The following is a 19,736-nucleotide window of genomic DNA, read 5'->3' as shown; positions in this document are numbered from 1 at the left end:
ACGAACGAAATAAATCCAAATCATAGTAAGTAAGCAATTAACCCATAAAACTTGGATTATTTGCAACGCAACGCATAAATAATCAAAATAAACATACGAGGAGAGAAAATTGGTGGAGACTTGGCACGTTAGACCCAATTTTGGCGGGATTCGCGCCAAATCCAACAGAATCCGAACGGAATAGAGTTCTTACGTGTAGACCGTTACGGAAAACAAGAATCACCAACGGAATGGAAGCAAGACAGAGAAAGCAAACATGATCCGGAATTAGGAAGGATAATAGAGAATAATTCATCTCAACCTGGTAAACACCTAATCCTAACTCTCCTATTTTAATCAGATCCCCCCATTCAAACTCTCGTATTTAAACCCACTGCAACGCCATTTTCCAGTCATTATTCTCTTCAATTCCCCTTTCATAGATTGGGTTAGAGAGAGAGCGAGGAAGCATGTCGAGTGGAGGTGCGACGGCGGAGTTGGTGGTGTCGTTCGGGGAAATGCTGATCGACTTCGTGCCGGACGTGGCAGGCGTGTCCCTTGCGGAGTCGGGGGGGTTCATCAAGGCGCCCGGAGGGGCCCCCGCTAATGTCGCCGTAGCCATCACCAAGCTCGGTGGCCGCTCCGCGTTCGTCGGCAAGGTCTCTGCTCGCCCCCATCCATTTTGCCATTGGGAGAGGATCGATCGATGGATCTCGGTCTCCTCCTCCCGTTCTCGTTCCACGAGATATTCAATCTTGTAATTCTGGTGCAGTTTGGAGATGACGAGTTTGGTCACATGCTGGCGGACATACTGAAGAAGAACGGGGTCGAGGCCGAAGGGGTTCGGTTCGACCCCAATGCGCGAACGGCCCTCGCCTTCGTCACCTTGAAGAGCAATGGCGAGCGAGAGTTCATGTTCTACCGTAACCCCAGCGCGGACATGCTCCTCACCGAGTCAGAGCTCAACCTTTCCCTCATCAAACGCGCCAAGATATTCCACTACGGCTCCATCAGCCTCATCTCCGAGCCCTGCCGGACCGCCCACCTCGCCGCCATGCGCGCTGCCAAGCAAGCTGGTATACTCCTCTCCTACGACCCCAACGTGAGGCTTCCTTTATGGCCGTCCGAGGAAGCTGCTCGAACCGGCATCAAGAGCATTTGGAAGGAGGCAGACTTCATCAAGGTGGCATTTTTATCCCATCTCTGCGGGCAATGCGCCAAACTTAATCGGGTTTGAGTTTCCGCAGGTTAGCGATGATGAGGTTGCTTTCCTGACGCAAGGAGATCCATGCAAAGAGGAAACTGTGAAGACGCTGTGGTACGATGGATTGAAGCTGTTGGTGGTCACAGACGGTGAAAAGGGTTGCAGATACTTCACAAAGGTGCCTTCTTTTTAATATTGTAACCTTGTGCAAGCGTCGGATACACTTCTTTGCTAGAAGAAAGGCATCTAATCATATTCATTTGCTGTGTTTTTTTCGGATTTGGCATGCAATTTCTAGGATTTTAAAGGACAGATACCAGGATATGCAGTGAAAACTATTGATACCACTGGAGCCGGAGATGCATTTGTTGGTGCCCTTCTGGTTTCAATTGCCAAGGACAACTCCCTCGTCAAGGTTCTTCTTCTTTTCTTCTTTAGCACTCCCTATTCGTTGTCCTCTTTTCTTAATTCTGATCTGCTTAAACACATCATTCATGCTTTTAGTATGAAGAGAAGCTGAAGCAGGCACTTACGTTTGCGAATGCTTGCGGAGCAATTTGCACGACAAAGAAGGGAGCAATTCCGGCTCTTCCAACTGCATCGATGGCAATGGAATTGGTTGCCAAGGCGAAATGAGTTATCCATGTCCCATATGCTTGCTTATCTCATGCGCTTTTCTTGATTATTTATGAACCGAGAAACTTCATCTTGTCTCAATAAAAATTATTCCTAATGGTATCCATGTATTTATCTTGTATTTTATCAAAACCGTGACCCCTTATGTTATCAAAACATAATTCCTCGTTTTGTTTATGCTATTTAATATGATGTGCCTACATTAGCCATTGTTTAGGAACAGTGACCCACCCCTTATCCTACATCAGGCTTTTAATGGCTTAATCACCAACACTCAACGTGTTTCCCTTTCCAAGCCTTTTAGGGCTCTACACATCAAAATGAGATGCTTTGGGACAAATCATTCATTCATGTAAAACATGGTAGGCTAACTTACGAGAACGTTTAATGGCCACTTAAGCATAGGCAAACTAATCCTTGACATTTGTAAAATACTAATGCAGTAGCAAAGCGAAACTAGCAATAACAAGATTGATAGAGAAATAGAAAGATTGGCAAATGGGCACTCTTATAGCAGCAAGTATTTGTGACAAAACTGGGATGGTGGTAGCAAAGTTTACAGTATCATTACCGAATGTAGTCAAAAGTGAGCATTTCCAGGAGGTCTGTCTCCAGGTAAGAACTCTGTCGACAAGGTTGGCATCATCATATCTGCATGTGTTCACCCTGTAAAACAGTTCATTATTTTCAGCACTTTTGCCCCTCGCTTCAGTATATGAGCAGATAAGACCACAGAAAGCATAAATACCCCAAAAGAAAGAAGCAGAAAAGAAGGGGTGTATGAATCATTAGATGATTACGTATCCACCACTGTCAAAACTACCAGTCCAAAACAGACATCCAGGAGGTCTGCCTCGAGGTAAGAACTCTGTCGACAAGGTTGGCATCATCATATCTGCATGTGTTCACCCTGTAAAACAGTTCATTATTTTCAGCACTTTTTTCTGGCCCCTCGCTTCGGTATATGAGCAGATAATACCACAGAAAGCATAAATACCCCAAAGAAAAAAGCGGAAAAGAAGGGCAGTGTATGCATCACTAGATAATTACATATCCACCACTGTCAAACTACCAGTCCAAAAAAGACATCAATTTTGCTTCCAACCCCATTTGTACACAGGATATGGTAATTAAGCATATGCCATTTGCAAGTAGAAGTTTAATAAAACACTACAAGTCAATACAGAAAGGAAAAAAAGTTTACAAGTTGCCATGTCTTGTATCAAATATTACACAAGTTTATAATGAACATTTGCTTATAAGTTTATAATGCTGTAACCCTTTATGAGAAAATATGATTCTATCATTTGACTGAAACAATAATGCACATAAGATCCTGATAGTTTATTGCCCTGCACCACATGAATCTTCAATATTGTGAAATGTAAACTAGTTAGTTTAACATATGAAATCATTTTATACTTCTACATATCTAACACCAATAAACAGTTAAAAACATTTAACAGTGAGGAATAACAAACTGCACCTGTTAGTTGTACCATAAAAATGTCCCTATCTGCCCCAATCGATTGAACAACAGAAACTCTTACATCAATCAGATACAACTCAATGATAACAGCATTTTTATCCATCATATTATCTGAACAAAAGGATAGGCCTACAGTTATTTCTTTCAGATTGCTGTTTATGACAAAATTTAGAATATTTGGATAAGAATCACAATCTTAATCAGTAGTGATCAGGAATAATTTGGTGGAATCTGTGGGTAAGTTCAAATAAACCAATAAAATATCTCAAAATAAATATAAAACAAGAAATAAGTGTGAAAGCCATACAGTAGTAGCTTTAATATCATACATGATAGTTTTTAAATCATTAATTAGAAAAAAAAAAGATTGAAAACTTGAGAATTTTGTACTACCTCAATGGCTGGTCCCAAGTAGCCACAAGGAAGCACCTCTTTGTCTTGTGCAACCACCTAGATAACCTTTGGCATAAAGATGGAGTCTGATGCTCACCACAATGAATTTTCATAATGCTGTCATAGACCAAACACAAATCTGAAATGAATATGGATCGCAGAGTAATTGATCTCATTCTTATGACAAGTCTCTTTTTCTTTCTGTGATTTGCATAGAAGTACCTTCTCTATTGTAGATCCATGGAGAAGAATCTTCTCTTTCTCCGAATCATGTAAGAGAATATTTTTGCTTGTGATGCCATTAAAGTGAGTTTTTCCAGTACTTTATATCTGCAACACTCATTGGAAATAATTGACAGAATGTAGTGAAAGATTACATTAATGGCTGATGACAACTTAATTTTCATTCATTAAGAGATCATACATTCACTTCATTTCAAACAATAAGTAGACAAGGACTTGGTTGTATTTCTAATCACTACTTATCCAAAGACTGACTACCACTGAAATACAGAACTGGTGAGAAACAATGTGAACAATCTAGTGAAAGCAAACATGTCTGATGACAACTTTATTTTGATTCATAAAGAGATCATACATTCACTTCATTTCAAACAACTACTTAAGTAAACAAGGACATGGCTGTATTTCCAATCACTACTTATCCCAAGACTACCACTTAAATACAGAAGAACTAACTAAAACATCAAATAATGAAAAAAACCATAAGAGTTACTGTTCATACAACAACAACGCAAATTAATAACACTCGAAAGCAATTCCATTTCTTATTCAAGTCTGGACTAATCTCAATTGCTAGTAAAGCAACTATAAAACATTCCCATAGACCATTCTAAATAAGAAACTATCCTAAATAAATTTATGTCGACATGCATACATACCCACAAAATCGACAAAAAAAATATACCAAACACCCCAAAAGCAAGCAACAAGAAGTCTTAAGGTTCTCTTTTTTTTTTTAGTTTACCTCCCCGACTTTCCAGTGGCTGCTGCAGGCAGAAGCTATAATTAGTTGGCTGCTATCGTTGCCATCATCTCCTATTCCTCATCATCTTGTGTTCTTCTTATGAAGGATATGCCTCAGTTGAAACCAATGTTTACAGCCTTGGCCCAATCCAGATTAGCTGGGACTTATCATGTCAGACTCATACAGTGAACCATTTTAAGATTTATGACAAATAAGAAACTCAAGTTCAATATCAGACAGAAATCTTTGAATTTAAGCTGCTTCCAATGAAGGTAATATAATTATTTATGCATATATATTCTTTTTTTCTGCTTGATGATGAAGTAATCTCTAGGAACAACTTAAATACTTCCTTTGGTACTGAAAATACCTAATTGCAGAAGTGTAAAGTGGTTATCGCTTGAATTGCAAGACAAAAAACTTTACTTAGAAAATAGACATTCAACATAAGATGTTAGAGGCATATAATCATTTTTTTTAATAAGAGTGTTTTTAATCCAGACATACACAACCGAGATTATCGATTGCCACTGCTATTGAATTTTCAGGAGCCAATGAACAAGTCACCAATCACTTGAAATGGTCTTCACTTCTTTAAAAACATATCTCTGAATTCATCATTTGATTTTGGCTTTTTATTATCTTGATCAGGTTTTGCTTTTTTAGTCTATCCAAGAAGTCTTACAAATGCTCTTGGTGTAGCAAAAGTAACACTCCGGGTGAACTTCTCATTGCTACCATGCTTATCCACAACAGTGATTAGAGAACCATCTTCTATCCTGCGACCATTGCCTCTTGTAAACCTTCTACCTGCATAAGATTGAATCAGGAAGAAGTTTTTATATGGACAGTGATGCTAAAAAGTTGCAAAAATCCAAAATCAGCTTGTAGGGGAATTCAATCCAGAAGTAGTAAAATTGATTGGGGACAGAAGTGAGAGCAGATCAACAGGCCTTAATTTATCTGGTAAATTCCTTGTTATGATATTAACATGACGGTTTTCCAAATTCTACTAGATAGTCTAAAGGATTGTTGAAATGAGGTGATCTTCTTGGCAGAAAGGCGAAAATCGAAATGATCAAAATTAATATAAACAGGATTATCAAACAAAGTGAATTGCTGAGCAAGCATGGGGAGCAGCGTCCTATGAAACGAGTGTGAATCCATAAATGAATAAGAACAGTACTCTTACCCGAGTCAAATGGAAACGGAGGCAGATCCGACATCAAAAGAAAGGGAAAACCCACATCCAATAATGGGTGAATTAAAATACGTGAATACTGTGTTCTCCAACAATATTGCCTTAATGAAGGAAAACAAATCAGATAACAAATTGTCTCAATTTAATATGGTCAAATTTAATAGTTTGAGTTATATTGAGATGATACGAATAGCACATCCATCAGCAATTACTTAGATATAGTAATACATATCCAGATTTTTTTAGGAATACAATAAATAATCATGTTAATCCTAGATCTTCATCCAACAAATCTGTAAAATTTACCAATATTATTCTTTTTCTTCGTGAAATAATTTGATCTATGGATAGCGTTATAGAAAAATCATAAATTTCTCACAGATCACAGAGTTTGTATGAAGGTCCTGAATGCCAGTATGTTCCATAGAAGAAACTACTAATCTGGAGAGTACAAAAGCACACAGAAGATTATGCTTTTCAATTGTGTATTCTGCCTATAAACAAGAAAATATGTTGTAGTTCCTTGACAAAGTGTGCTTCCTGCAAATTAGTGATAATTTCCTGTTACATGAAATAAATGAGAATGACCAATTGAAGTAGCATTAAGTCGAAAAAAAAAAAAAAAGAATAAATGACTTCTGTGGACTGTGGATCTAACTGTAATGATATTTAAGAAACTTTCAATCAGCTAGCAGGGACTTTTGGTTTCATAAATTTGATGAATTTAATAACTAAACTAGCAAAACATCAGGAAAATATGAACTTGATATCTAGAAAAAATTAGGAAAATATGAATTTAATAACTAAATAATTGGTTTTACATCTACATGTGGAAGACTGATTACTGGGAGCAACATAAGAAAAGCTTAGATGGCTCGTTCACAATTTTCAGGTTTTCCTGAGAATGATACCACAAAGCTGGGATAAAGATTACTCTGCAAGAAGTGATCGAACAAAGTCTTAAGATAAGAACAACTTAGAGTTGCAAAAATGCGATTGATCATATAAATAAGCATTTCAAGGTGACAAACAACTGAAAAAGTCACCTTAGCAAGGGTATAAAAAAATCATTGCCTTGGAACTAAAGATTATAATTCACATAACAGGGAACATATATTGTTATGCATAATGCAAGAACTTTCTTACAGGAGCAAGACTTTTCTTGAAGGATATTTCTTACTGATATGTCTTTGTATATATTATCAGGCATCTTTGGACTAAAACTAGATAACCTTCAGACACAAGAGATGTGCGTGTATCCACAAAAAAAGGGAACAAATTGCATTATTTTGTCAAAAGTCCATATAAAAGCTGAACTTTCTTGTACAAAACATTATTAATGGGCTTATGGCATATGATAGAATTACTTGCTTAGGTTTTGGCACATGAACACTCATATTCAAGAATACAAGTGCATACCAAAGGAGTTTGAAGGTGTCTTCCATCCGTACTTGTAACTTTATCAAATCGAACAATTATTTCTGAAAAGGTTGGTCTCACTATAGGCTCAGGATTCCTACATTCTTCAATCAATATGCAAAAAAAAAAAAAAAACATACTCTAGACACGATTTGTTTGTCATCAGAAGCAAATGATTTGGTGAATGTCTGTTTAACCACTGAAAATGACAAAGACATGGAGAAACATTTTATAATGATTGATTCCATCATCAAATTCAGTGGCTAGTGTAGAACATCACAGTTTGAATGAACATTATACTCAATTCATAGTAGGTATCAGCCAAAACATGAAGTTTGATTGGTGGAGTGTTGTTATGTTAGATAAGAATTCCTCAAGGCCCTATAAATGGCATCACTAGCTTTGGCACATTCTTACATTTTTCAAATTCAAATTTCAGTACAGAGTTAATGGTTTCCTAACCATCCTTACAGAAAATAATTATAGGGAGCTCCTATTTGCTTTGGACAATCTTTTGAAAGTAGGTAGTTACATGCCTGGCAATTTCAAGAGCAATCTAAGAACTTAATAAGGCTGCAGAAGTCCCTGAGTTTTAACAGCGAAGAAAATCAAAACATAATATGTAAGGAACTGAGATGAATATCGTAAGGCTAAAGATAAGATGGCCATGAAAGTTTTCAATAGAAAAGCAAGAAAGACGCATTACTTATATATCATAAGGCAGTAAATGTTGTATACTTCCACGTTGCCTTAGCACTTGGCATCTGCAGCAGCCTACCAAGCAGTGAACAGGCTGTGAACAATCTAATTTGTATCAGTTGATTCTTGTTCTTTAACTTGACATTTAATGAACATGTGGAAGTAAAAAGGAAACTACATGCAGCAGAAATATGAGATTTTTACCTTGCTACCCCACCGATTTCTGGCATCAACATTGGCTTTCCAGCAAAGCAAAGGTTCAAGACATCAACGTGTCCCTCACATGCCGCTATATGTAGAACCGTCCTACCGTCCAGATCAGTGCTGCTCACGTCGACGCCGTCCTTCAGCAGCACCTCCACCCTCTTTTCATCCCCATGGCAAGCCAAGAACGTGAGCTGTATGGCGGAGTCAAGGTTCTCCGGCACCGTGATCTCCTCCCTGGGGAGGTTCCTGCTCCCGTGGTTCGGATCGAGCGAGGATTGCTACCCGAAGATAAACCTCATCACGTTGGCGACCTGCGGGTCGAAGGAGAAGTTGCGCCGGAAACTAAATCTCCCGCTTCTCGTCAAAGAACCCACCGAAAGCTGCCGCGCTTGAGCTGGGCCGCCACCTCCATCTCGGTCGGTCTCAGCACCTCGAATCAAAGCCCCCATCTCTCACCAATCACCCTAGAAGGGAAGAATCACGTCTTTCGAAGAGTATTCGGAAGAAATCGAGGGTTGCGATTGGATTGGCAGGGAGGCAGGCCCCGGCTTCAATCGATAACCGGGGATGAGATTGGGGATGGAGGAGAGGAAATTGGATGTAGGTGATGAAGGAGGAGATGAGGGAAGGAAATGGAGGGGGGACTTTGGGGGGTGGAAAGGAGGTTGCAGGCCCTAATTTTTCTGATAACAGGGGACAAAGCAAGCAGCTATTTATTCGAGCGCGGGTGGGGAAGGCGCGGGGAATAACGGTATAGTGTGGCGTTGGCGCCTAATTTTGAACACCCCCTTCACGTTTCAAAAAGGGAATATAAAACAATTTTAAAAAGGTAATATTGGCCATTTTATTTTTTCATTTCCCCTCTTTAAAATTATGTCATAGTCATGGTTGATAAAAAAAATTAATTATTCATCAATAATCAAACCATTTTGATAAAAAATTAATTATTCATACATACTACACATATACTATAGTAATAATATTTTGATCGATAGGAAGATAGAAGAAGAAAAAGAAAGAGAAATAAAAGTAAAAATAAATAAAAAAAGATAAACAATAAACAATAAGTGGATGATGGTAGAAGACGATAATCAAATAATGGAGTCACAAAGAAATTGGAAAAGCTTATGACGAGCCCTAAAGAATCGACGGTTTATCATATTTAAATTAAAATATTATTTTTGATTAAATTAGTTTAAATCATCCAAAATGGATTGAGTTTGCATATTAGTTTGGTTCATGCTCGGATCAGTAATATTGATTGATTTAGACGAAATAAAATTTATAATATAGATTCAAGTTACTTATGTTTACGTATACTTGATAGAGTGTAATCATATACCTAGTATCATTTGACATCTGTTAAAAGAACCTTAATCAATCAAGTTAAGAACCAACCTTATTACTGTATCAAGATCCACCCTCGTTTTAATTATGAACTATTAAGGACAAATAATTAAATCTGAACCATAATATGCATAATGGTTTCAGGAGTTTATTCACCTTTCCAGGAAGAAAGACTTGACTGATGATTAGCTTGATGTTTATAATTTACTTGTGTTGCCAAGGCCTCAACCAATTTGCTCAGCTATTAAAGGGTAAGCATTTATTTTCCAAGAGATGAATATGATAATAACAGAGTAAATAATTTTTATACTCTGTGCTTTTTTAATTCCTGTTTTTTTCATATATATTTAGTTGACTGTTTGCTTAGGCCCTAGTTTTTTGAGCTTCTCCAACACTTGTTGACCTACAAGTTGGTCAACTGCTACAGATGCATCACCTTGCTTTAGAGAACAGATGTCATAGAAGTCAACATAAGGTGTAAAACCAGGCATTCTAGTTTTATAATGTTTTAACTTTTAAGACCATGATTTTAGATGTAATTTCTCTGTCATATTTCATATATGTCAACTTTTAAGATCCATGAAAGAAGAAATATGTGATATTTGAAAGAACTTTCAATCTCAAAATAGTATGAGAATCCTTGTTAATTTCTTAATTAGTTGCAGCCACAACTTAGACCTTGTCATTAAAGGAGAGATACATCTTATGACACCACAGTTTATATTATTATTAAATTAGACCTATCAATTTAATGGATCAGTTACCATAACAAATATAACTATGATATCATTAAACTTGATATGATTTCTGCTACTTTATGCTGATGTTATTGTACTGCTGGTCTGCATTAGACACCTATGATTTGCAGGAAATTACACCCCATGATCTTTTGTTGTTAGTAGAGTTAGCATCATATATTTAAGATATATTACCAGCACTAATTCATGCATTTGTAATTTAGTTTGATGCAGAAGAACTGCTACATGATTGACTATGTGCATTAATGCTATAGGTCTTCAGGATGTTGTCACATTGAAAGGGGTGGAGTGCATGACTCAGTTGGATGTTAGATCATGAACATCATCCATGAGCTATAAAATCATGACACTGGGTAAGAGATTACAAGTTTGAGATGATTCAGTATCTGTTCTACTGCTTTACATCTTATCCAAAGTCCAGGACATGCTTCATTTTTGGAACTCAATCTCCATTCATTTTTCTGAAATGCAACTTTGTTGAAGTGGAGGATTCTTCTCTTTCATCTGAATAATTAATCCAAAACATTGACTGCAACCATCTTTGCTCCTCTACTGCACTATCACATCAGTCTTCTCATTGCTTCCCCGGACATATGTTAGTTATCTTGGAATCTATGAGAATAATGTTGGTTCTAAACCTGTTGACATGCAGATACCTTGGCCAGGTTGAGGAGACTTCAGATGACAAAAGGACTTGGAAACTTCATATCTATGGCCACATAGAAGCTGCATTTTAGGTTTATATAGTTGTTGGGTATGCTGATGCAAAAGTAGCAGAAGAGCTATATATAGTACTGAATCAACCTATCATCATCGGATCAAGGGGGAGCATGTTGACTTCTTGCCTTGGTGGCCATTTCTTTGCCTCAGAAGCCTCTTCATTTTCGTGCTTTACTTTGACTGCAAGTCATGCAAAAAAAAAGGAGTAACAGAGAAATGAGTGAAGGTCAAATATTTGATGGTGATTCCATGTATTATATAAAAATGGGAAAAGAATTCTTTTATTGTTTTGGAAACTCTCATGTTAAAAGTACATTTCCTACCGCATACTACACACATGCATTTTATCCATGATATTACATGTCATTGTAGTCTAACTAAAGTGAAACAAGTTTGAGATTCTAGACATGGTATTGGCTATTTTGTTCTTTTTTACTCCAAACGAGCCTCATGGGGATGTGTTGGATTAATCGATGCACGTAGGAGCTCGATGTCAATGAAACTGCAAACTCCAACACTAGATCTTGCCTGCTAGGCTTTCACTGTTCATCAGAGACGACCTCACTGACTTTTCAAGTCTGCTGGTCTTCTTTGAAACCTATGTATATGTTCTTTAAAGAAGACATAGGAGATCTGATCATACTCCATCTTGAAGTCCTCTCACAGGCTGAACAATCCATGTGTTCATGCAATCTAGCAACCACATCATTGTCATCTTCTCAGATGACTACCAGCCATTGGAAACTGCTATTGCTATCCTCCTTAATCCTTCTCTTTTTCTGGCTGAATACCATGTGCGAGTTAAGAGTCTCTCTCTCTCTCTCTCTGCTTTCAATGGCAGCAAGTGGCAGGGAGACAGAAAGCATGTATTTAAGGAGGACGATACGGGGTGTGAAGGTTTGTGTCTTCTCCTCTTAATGATCTGCTTCCTGTTCCCTCCGCTTTCAACTTTTCCTACCCCTCTCCTTTTTCTCTTACAGTGTAGGAAAGCGTGCAGCTTCGCCAAATTCCAAGAAGAAGGAATGGTCAAAATAAAGAGCCCATGGTCTTGGCGCTGTCCCATTAATGCTTCCATCCCCCCATCATTAATTGCTCGGCCCCCCGTCCTCCTCCTCCTCCTCCTCCTCTCCCTTTTAACTACTGCCTTGCCTTTTTACTCGTGGGAAAAGAGATGTAAACCTCTATTCTCCTCGAATGGATCCAAGTGACTCCCTTTTGTTTCTCATCCATGTGTCACATTATTCTCTTTGTAGGGATCAGTGCCCAAGTTCGTCTTCCCTCCTCGTCTCTGTGACAGCTACACACCCCTGAGAGCATGATGGAAGGATGCAGGAATATCTTTATCCCCCCCTAACTCTCTTTCTTCCACTGATGATAAGAAAACATGGCCATTGCTGCTTCCGAAAAGGCTGAGGGATTCACGTACAGTTGATCCTACCAGGGCGACCGTTCCCATGCACGTGGGCGTCGATCGTGGCCGTCGAATCAGGGACGTACGTCTGTGTTATTTGATTGGACGCGTCGTGGGTAGAAACCCTTTTCTTATTCGTTTGCACTGCCTATCCGTATCTCTCGTCCGCGTGAGGAGGGGTCAAAGGCTTTGATCAGTATTTTTGTCGTTTAATCACTGGCAGTCACGGAGATCGATCCTTCATCATATCTCCTACCAATATACGAGCTCAAAGATTCTCATAACCAGCCATGAGAGAGTTTGAACTCCGATACTTCAATGATGCTCTGTAAATACGCCTTAAATCCTACGCCACTGACTTCTGTTGCGTTCACTACCGTTTCCTGAAGAGTCGAACACCGTAGAAAGAGAGAGAGAGAGAGAGAGAGAGAGTCAGAGTACAGGGTGTTCATTTGAAGGAAACAAGGGGATAAACGGAAGAAGAAGAAGAAGAAGAAGAAGAAGAAGAAGAAGAAGAAGAGAGACGAAGCATAATGAGGATGGATGGGAGGGACGAGGCATGCACGGGTCACATCCGTGGGTTCACCGGAGTCAGAAGCCGGGGTGGCGCATGCAGCAGGGCAAGGGACGAGACGTGAGCAGAGGCGGATCACATTGAAGGACGCGGAGGGGTCATCATTGTTGAGGCACGTCACCATTGTCACCGCATGTAAGCGTGTTCTCTTTACTGCGTCTTTCGAAGGCTGCAGAGGTGAGGGCGAGAAAGAGAAAGCCGAGACATGTATCGTTCTTCCACGTACAAGCTCATGGATTTCTTCGTCCCTTCAAATCGCCTGCTGCTTCATCTGGTCTTGTTGGGTAGGTGGGGATTGGTGATGACGGTACGTGCAAACGGTGCCAATACATTTAACACCCCACCCTGTGCAGAATGGCATTTTGGGGAGGCCTTCATGGCTCCTTTCATTAATGCCTCCCACCCTTTCTGTTTCAGAGAGCCTCGCCTTTCTTGTCTCTCCTGCCATCCTCTGCAATATGCTTTCTGCCTTCTACACCTCCCTCCCTCGTAATCTGCATTTTTACCCACATAAACAGAGAGAGAGAGAGAGAGAGATTGTAGTAATGCATGGGATCAAAAAAGTCAGTCTTAATTTGATCTGAGGCATCTTTTGCATGCCTTCGCCTACATCTTACTCTAGCTTGGATCTTCTCAACAAGAGTGTCAGATCCACAATAAAATGATATGAGTGAATGAAGAAAAGATATATACACTTTCTGTTTATTAGGATCGATTCCTTACATAAATCCTTAAATAAAATCCAAGCTTTTTTTTCTCATGCAATCTAATGGATAGTTGTATTGCCAACTCGTAGATACATTGCATGCATGAACCGTTTGTAATCTACTCAGAACAAAAGGATAGAGAATATAAAAGCTGCTATGAGGATCATATAACAATATGGTTATCTAATTAAGAACAGTGCAATAAAAATTGATGTATCAGTATCCAAAAGTCAGGAAACTGCAACAGGAGATCATAGAAAGACTAGCATTGTTACATATCAGGATCAAGCGATAGAAATGGTCCGACTTTGCGTTGAAGGAAGGAAGCCACAACTTTTCTTTGTAGTTTTGACTGGTTGTCAAAAGCTAAGACTCCCAGGATATGCTTCTACCTCAGTTTCATTGTTCTCCAGTTCTTTGACCTGCAACTTGCGCAAGTTGATCCTGTGAGCAATATGTGCAGCAGGAAAACAAGTACGCAGTAGAAATCCTTCTTTGTCATATGATCAATCTAAACATAAATCTGGGACATGAATTAATGCAGTGAACCTGCTATGATCAAACATACCCATATGAGCAAGTACAAAAATTGGATCATCTTATGCAGTGAATCTGCTAATTTATTCTAAGGTGTTTTTGAACTTTATAATGGCAAAATAAGGCAAGAATCTGAAAAGATATGGCAGAAAAGATAAAACATAGAATCATTAATCTACAAAACAATGTCTCTCAGTAGCTGCAAAAGCATTCTGTGATCTGACAACAATTTAAAGTGCCAGGTGAAAATTTCAGGGTATCAACAATCTCCATTTAATCGTTCACCAGTTAATAAAAATCTGACAATGATAATTTAGAATGTAAACAATCATGAAATATAATCTACACTATGCTGCCTTTATGGAAATATATCTTCTTTTTTACGTAAAGAAGGTTGATCATCTCATAAATATTCATGCAAGTAGCAAATATGGTTTTAGATATCCAATCAGCATCTTTAAGGTTTATACTCATAGCACAATCAATAGTCCATTTATGGATTTGGGGTATATAAAAAATCTGTAGCTGATATCAAAATGTGCACTTCTCAGAAGCACTATGTTGAACTCAGAATCCTTTGAAGAACATCATCATGAATTGAATGCTTCCCTTGGCTAATACAGTAAGTTTTGGTGAGCAAATGACTCTGTCAATACCATAGTCATTGCAGTTTAATCAATTCACCGTTTGATGCTTAACATCTGAATGAAAGTAAGATTGCTCCCACAAAACTTTGTTTAAGAAGGAATTATTCATGGAAGGGAGAGAGAACATAAACATTAAAAAAAGGTAAATAAAATGAATGATCTTTGCTGTTCTTCATGAAGGGGAAAAAAAAAGCAATTAATTAGATGTAGTTTCAGAAATACTTCTGAAGTTACATCATCTCTTTTACATTCTTATATTTTATTTCATAGCAGAAAAAAGAACATAGGTTTTCAACCTTGATTTGTACTATAATTCTGAAAATTACAATCATATGTTTGTCTTTATCTTTGGCTTCTCTTTATGCTGTAGAAATTACTTCTATGGTTCAATAGATACTAATCGATGTTCCTTGTTATGTGTAGATAACAAATAACATGCTGTCTTCTCTATTACTTTGGACGCCACAGCAACCTCAGCACTAACCTCCAAAAATAAGCATACAAGAGAAGAAGAGTCCGTGCAAACCTGCTTGAGGTCTCTACAAAGGACCGATGCCTGATCGCTCATCCCCGCCGGCCGCGCTGGGTCTGGGGAACTGCCCACCGAACAGCCCAATCGTGGCCGCCGTCGTCGCGTTCATGGCCGCAGCCGCCAGCCCTGCATCGTATGCGCCGTTGGCACCCAGCCTCGCCGCCAGATCTGCGTCGTAGTTCCTCATCATCATCTGCTGGCTGTGGCTTGGATCCCTCGCAGCAGCCGGGAAGCACTGATCCCGCCCCAACCCGAACCCGGGTACGATGTACCCATGCCCCCTGGCGGCGGCGGCCGCTGGGGTCGTTGCACCGAGGCCGGTGGTGGAAGCCGCGGCGGCCGCGGCCACGGCTGCGGCGGACTGGTACTTGGAGAGCTCGGACTTGGCGAAGGAGAGGTCCATCTGGAGCTGCCGCAGCTGGTGCTGGAGGATGGAGATGACGCCGACGCACCCGTAGACGGGGTCTCGGAGCCGCATGTCGGCCTCGTACGCGAGCGAGTTGACGGCGTCCTCGCGCTGGTAAGGGTGCAGCTCGTTGAGGAGCTTGGTGACGTTGCTGGCGCCGAAGACACGGTGCACGTGCACGAACTTCTGCGGCTGGTCCGGCGGGAAGTAGGGCGCGAACACGCAGTCGGGCTGGCACTTGCGGCGGAGGAACTTGCAGGCGGCGCACGGCGAGCTCGTCGCCGACGGCGATGCGGACGCCGAGGAGGACGAGAGCGGGACCTGGGCCGACGAAGACGCCATCGTCCGCAAGCAGAACTCTTGATCTGAGGAGAACACAAGAGAGAGAGAGAGAGAGAGGAGGGGGAGGGGAGGGGGAGAGATCGTGATATTACATGACGAGAAGAGATAACATTCTAAGGAAAGAGTAATCGCACGAACATGGAAATATGAACTGGTAAGGAAATTATAATCGATACCATTTCCATCAAGGGGAGTAGGCAAGCAATAAATCCAAAACAAGATGGATTTGGATTCTGATTTGGCCTCAAACACCTCAAGAGAAAGGAAAGAAAAGAAGAAAAAAGGTAGAAAATATGTCCAGTCTGTGGACTCCATAATAGCAACAAAGAAACCTATAAGCCAACTGTGTGTAACCAAAGCTTTCTCCTACTTCAAAGAAAGTAGAGTTCAGTGTGGTATCTGATCTACAGTTCAAGTTTACATATACTTTGAGGCAAAATTCGGCAATAAATAGGAGGAGGAAGAGAGAAGCGAAGCGATGCAGTGGAAGGCATAGGATCATATACCTTTTGATCCCCGCAAATGCTCGGCCCCGCCCTCCGCTCGCGGCTGTTCCTCCTTTTTTGCCTCCCTGTCGAAGTCGTGGGATTAAGAGGCAACAGCAGATGGAGGGTGTGCAAAAGCGAGTTGGAAGAACAGATAAAACGGGGTGTTGAGAGAGAGAGAGAGAGAGAGAGAGAGAGAGAGGATGCACCAAAAGATGGTGGAGAGAGATAGAAAGAGAGCTGCAGAAAGGAAGCAGCTAAAGATGGTGGGGGAGATGGGGCGGTGGAAAATTTTGTGAGAGAGAGAGAGAGAGAGTGAGAGAGAGAGAAAGTTGATGTGATTGATGTGGGATGTATATGAGATCGAAAGGATGAAAAGTTGCTGATGTAGTTGTCTTCTCATGATTGTTATTAAGGAAAGAAGAAAATTGATGTGATTGATAGAAAGATGATAGTAAGAACAAAGAATTCGTTTTTGTTCTCGTCCTACTAAATTATCAAATTGATGCGATTAATAGAAAGGGGATGGTAAGAACAAAGGAGTCTTTTTTTTTCATTTTTATCCTTATCCCACTAAATTATCAAATCTGTTTTATTTTCTTATAATATTAAGTGATGAAAATAAGATTCCTAGAATTTTGTTATTAATAGTATAGTTTGATAGACTAGTTTGATGTATTTTCATCAATTTTTAATAGAGAATAAGAAAAAATCAAAATTGAAGAATGCATCACTTGTTCGGGAATCCAAGTTCGAACGGAATCAGGTTTGATCAAATTTAGTCAGAGAATCTTAAAAGATTCAAATATGGTGTAGCTAAATTAATTATAGTCGAAACAAAAAAACTATCAGTTGTTCTAAATCCAATTTCGAGTCGAGTTAGGATTTGATAAATTTCAATTAGGCGATGATGTTAAAGTCATTTATTTCAAACCCAAATTTGACTCGCTCCATCAAAGTCGATTATCACCCATGATAAAATTATAAAATTAATTTTTAATTATATTATATGTATCATTAAGTTGAGACAAAAAAACAAAAAGAAACTGCTTTTTATCACAATCAAGAATTTTATTATACTTCTTAATCCAAATTGGGGATAGTTCTTTCCAATCTCACCATCCTCCTCTCTTCTCTCTCACTCTTAGATTTAATTGAGATGTCCAAATGCATGTATACCAATAAATGCATGAGGAACAACATGTGATAACAAACCACTTTTCTGTCTCAATATATCCACCCCTATGAATGTACACATTGAAGAATGACATGTCATGATAACCACAACTCATCCCACCCTCCTACTCACTTCAACAATATGTAGGAATGGTCCACAACAACAATAAGAATAATAATTATGAGACACATGCAATGAAGAGGAACAAAAATTGTGGGGCTCCATGTGGAGAAAGCATCACTTTCAGCTCTAAAAATTAGGTGAGCATGGTACAATTCAGCTATAAATTCATGTTACATGAATCCAGAATGGTGGACACATATGTGCTACGTATCATAATGTTGCAAATTTGCGTAATTTAATTTCAAGCTGTCTAATAAATTGTACTCTGAAGTCGGTAGAGTAGGGCATATAGATAGTCATTTTGTACAGACTCGAAGTAGAATCCTATGTTTGGTCTCACATCGGAAGTAAAAGAAGATTTGATTTAAGGTATAAGGATTTGAAAGATGTACTGACATTTTTAACCGATCATTCCTTCGGGTCAGATCATACGACAAAACGCTAGTCCTATAATTTGAGAGCTTGAGGCCTACTTGTGAGACCACAATCTATGAGGATATTGTTTGACTTTGTTGAACTAGATTTGCTTATGTGTGTGATTGATCGTATTACCATAACATTCTTGCTAAGTGAAGTTCTTGATGCATAACACTGAATTAGGTGCCTAATTTTCTTGAGGGCATGCCTTACCTCTAGTGGAGTGCAAGTTACTTAGTGCAATTCATGTGGCAAAGAGAATTCTTCATATTAATATGACTAATAATTTCCGAATGCGTCAATTATAGTTGTCAATCTCTCTACAGGAATATAGAGAGATTGGTGTTCCGTAAGATGATAAATCCTTGAGTACATCTTATGGTCTCAGTCATCATCTAAATTGAATGCATGATGTATGTAGCACAATTCCAAAACAAGTTTAAAGTAGATTAAGCAGAATTAATGAGTATTCTAAATATATGTTTAGAGATAAAAATCAAAATAACTCTCATGAATATTCATTCAAACCCGAGAATCCGATTGAGATGGACTAAATAGTTAAAACAATAAATGTTATTAAGAATATTTTCCTATTTTTCTAAATACAACTGTTTCATGCAACATTATCATTCTATTGAAGTGTCAACTGTTCCATGGACTGGTAGGAACCAATTGGGGTAGTCCACCATTTTGCCATGATCTCTTCCTGCCATGAATGGATTCACATCATATAAAATCATCAATTTATTCTTTTTTTTCTTCTCCAACAATTTTTATTTAAAGACCAATAATTGCTATAAAATACCTACAAGTAACAATTATAAAAAAGTACCCAAAAAAAGAAAATAACACATGCTACGGTGGATAACGCATACGAAGAGAGATGTGATTTTTTTTCTAGCAAAGGTGATTAGTGGCGAAACCCTAAACCCTTAGTATTTTTGACCTTAACTTAAGTAGATCCGGTGCACTACCATCAAACCTGATATTTTAATACACAATTTAATTTGCAACACATACAAAATATAATTGCATGTACATATTTTTTAATCATTTTCTTTTTCAAAATTATATTCCATTAACAATGTATAACCAGAGTTCACTTACAATATTGAAAGATAATATTACATGTGTGTGTGCATATATATATATATATATATATATATATAGAGAGAGAGAGAGAGAGAGAGAGAGTAAATGATATGCTTGCAAATAATCAAATCCAATTTTAACATGCAACCTCATATGAGTACCACATATGACATCTTAATCCAAAAGTTCACTTGCAATATATATGTAGAGATATAATGGTATATGATATAAATGATTAGTTTGCAG

The 19,736-nt window shown here is 38.8% G+C and overlaps 2 protein-coding genes and 1 long non-coding RNA gene across 4 annotated transcripts; 1 reads left to right on the top strand and 2 right to left on the bottom strand.

Annotated features, from left to right (window-relative positions):
- Positions 1-393: 393 nt before the first annotated feature.
- On the top strand, positions 394-1,931 carry LOC135608003 (fructokinase-2-like). Its single transcript, XM_065100384.1, has 5 exons — positions 394-638; positions 752-1,162; positions 1,227-1,361; positions 1,482-1,598; positions 1,688-1,931. The coding sequence occupies exons 1-5, from the start codon at positions 450-452 to the stop codon at positions 1,817-1,819; spliced, it is 984 nt and encodes a 327-aa protein (XP_064956456.1). The 5' UTR covers positions 394-449; the 3' UTR covers positions 1,820-1,931.
- A 363-nt stretch (positions 1,932-2,294) lies between these two features.
- LOC108952347 (uncharacterized) lies at positions 2,295-6,542 on the bottom strand. Its single transcript, XR_001977162.2, has 4 exons — positions 3,924-6,542; positions 3,702-3,818; positions 2,568-2,729; positions 2,295-2,485 (listed from the first exon to the last, which is right to left on the bottom strand). It is a non-coding gene; the product is annotated as an uncharacterized LOC108952347 (long non-coding RNA).
- Positions 6,543-13,979: 7,437 nt separating this feature from the next.
- Positions 13,980-16,848, bottom strand: LOC135606561 (protein ASYMMETRIC LEAVES 2-like). 2 transcript variants are annotated; one of them, XM_065097594.1, is made up of 3 exons: positions 16,703-16,848; positions 15,443-16,219; positions 13,980-14,154 (listed from the first exon to the last, which is right to left on the bottom strand). In XM_065097594.1, exon 2 carries the CDS (start codon positions 16,194-16,196, stop codon positions 15,456-15,458), a length of 741 nt encoding a protein of 246 aa, XP_064953666.1. In that variant the 5' UTR covers positions 16,197-16,219; positions 16,703-16,848; the 3' UTR covers positions 13,980-14,154; positions 15,443-15,455. The 2 variants fall into 2 exon arrangements, with proteins under 2 accessions (XP_064953666.1, XP_064953667.1); XM_065097595.1 differs by lacking the exon at positions 13,980-14,154 and having other exon boundaries at positions 15,441-16,219; positions 16,703-16,842.
- Between the last annotated feature and the right edge of the window lie 2,888 nt (positions 16,849-19,736).

This window comes from Musa acuminata, chromosome BXJ2-3 (assembly GCF_036884655.1).
Source record: "Musa acuminata AAA Group cultivar baxijiao chromosome BXJ2-3, Cavendish_Baxijiao_AAA, whole genome shotgun sequence".
Classification (NCBI taxonomy): domain Eukaryota; kingdom Viridiplantae; phylum Streptophyta; class Magnoliopsida; order Zingiberales; family Musaceae; genus Musa; species Musa acuminata.
This window is presented reverse-complemented; position numbering and strand designations above follow the sequence as displayed.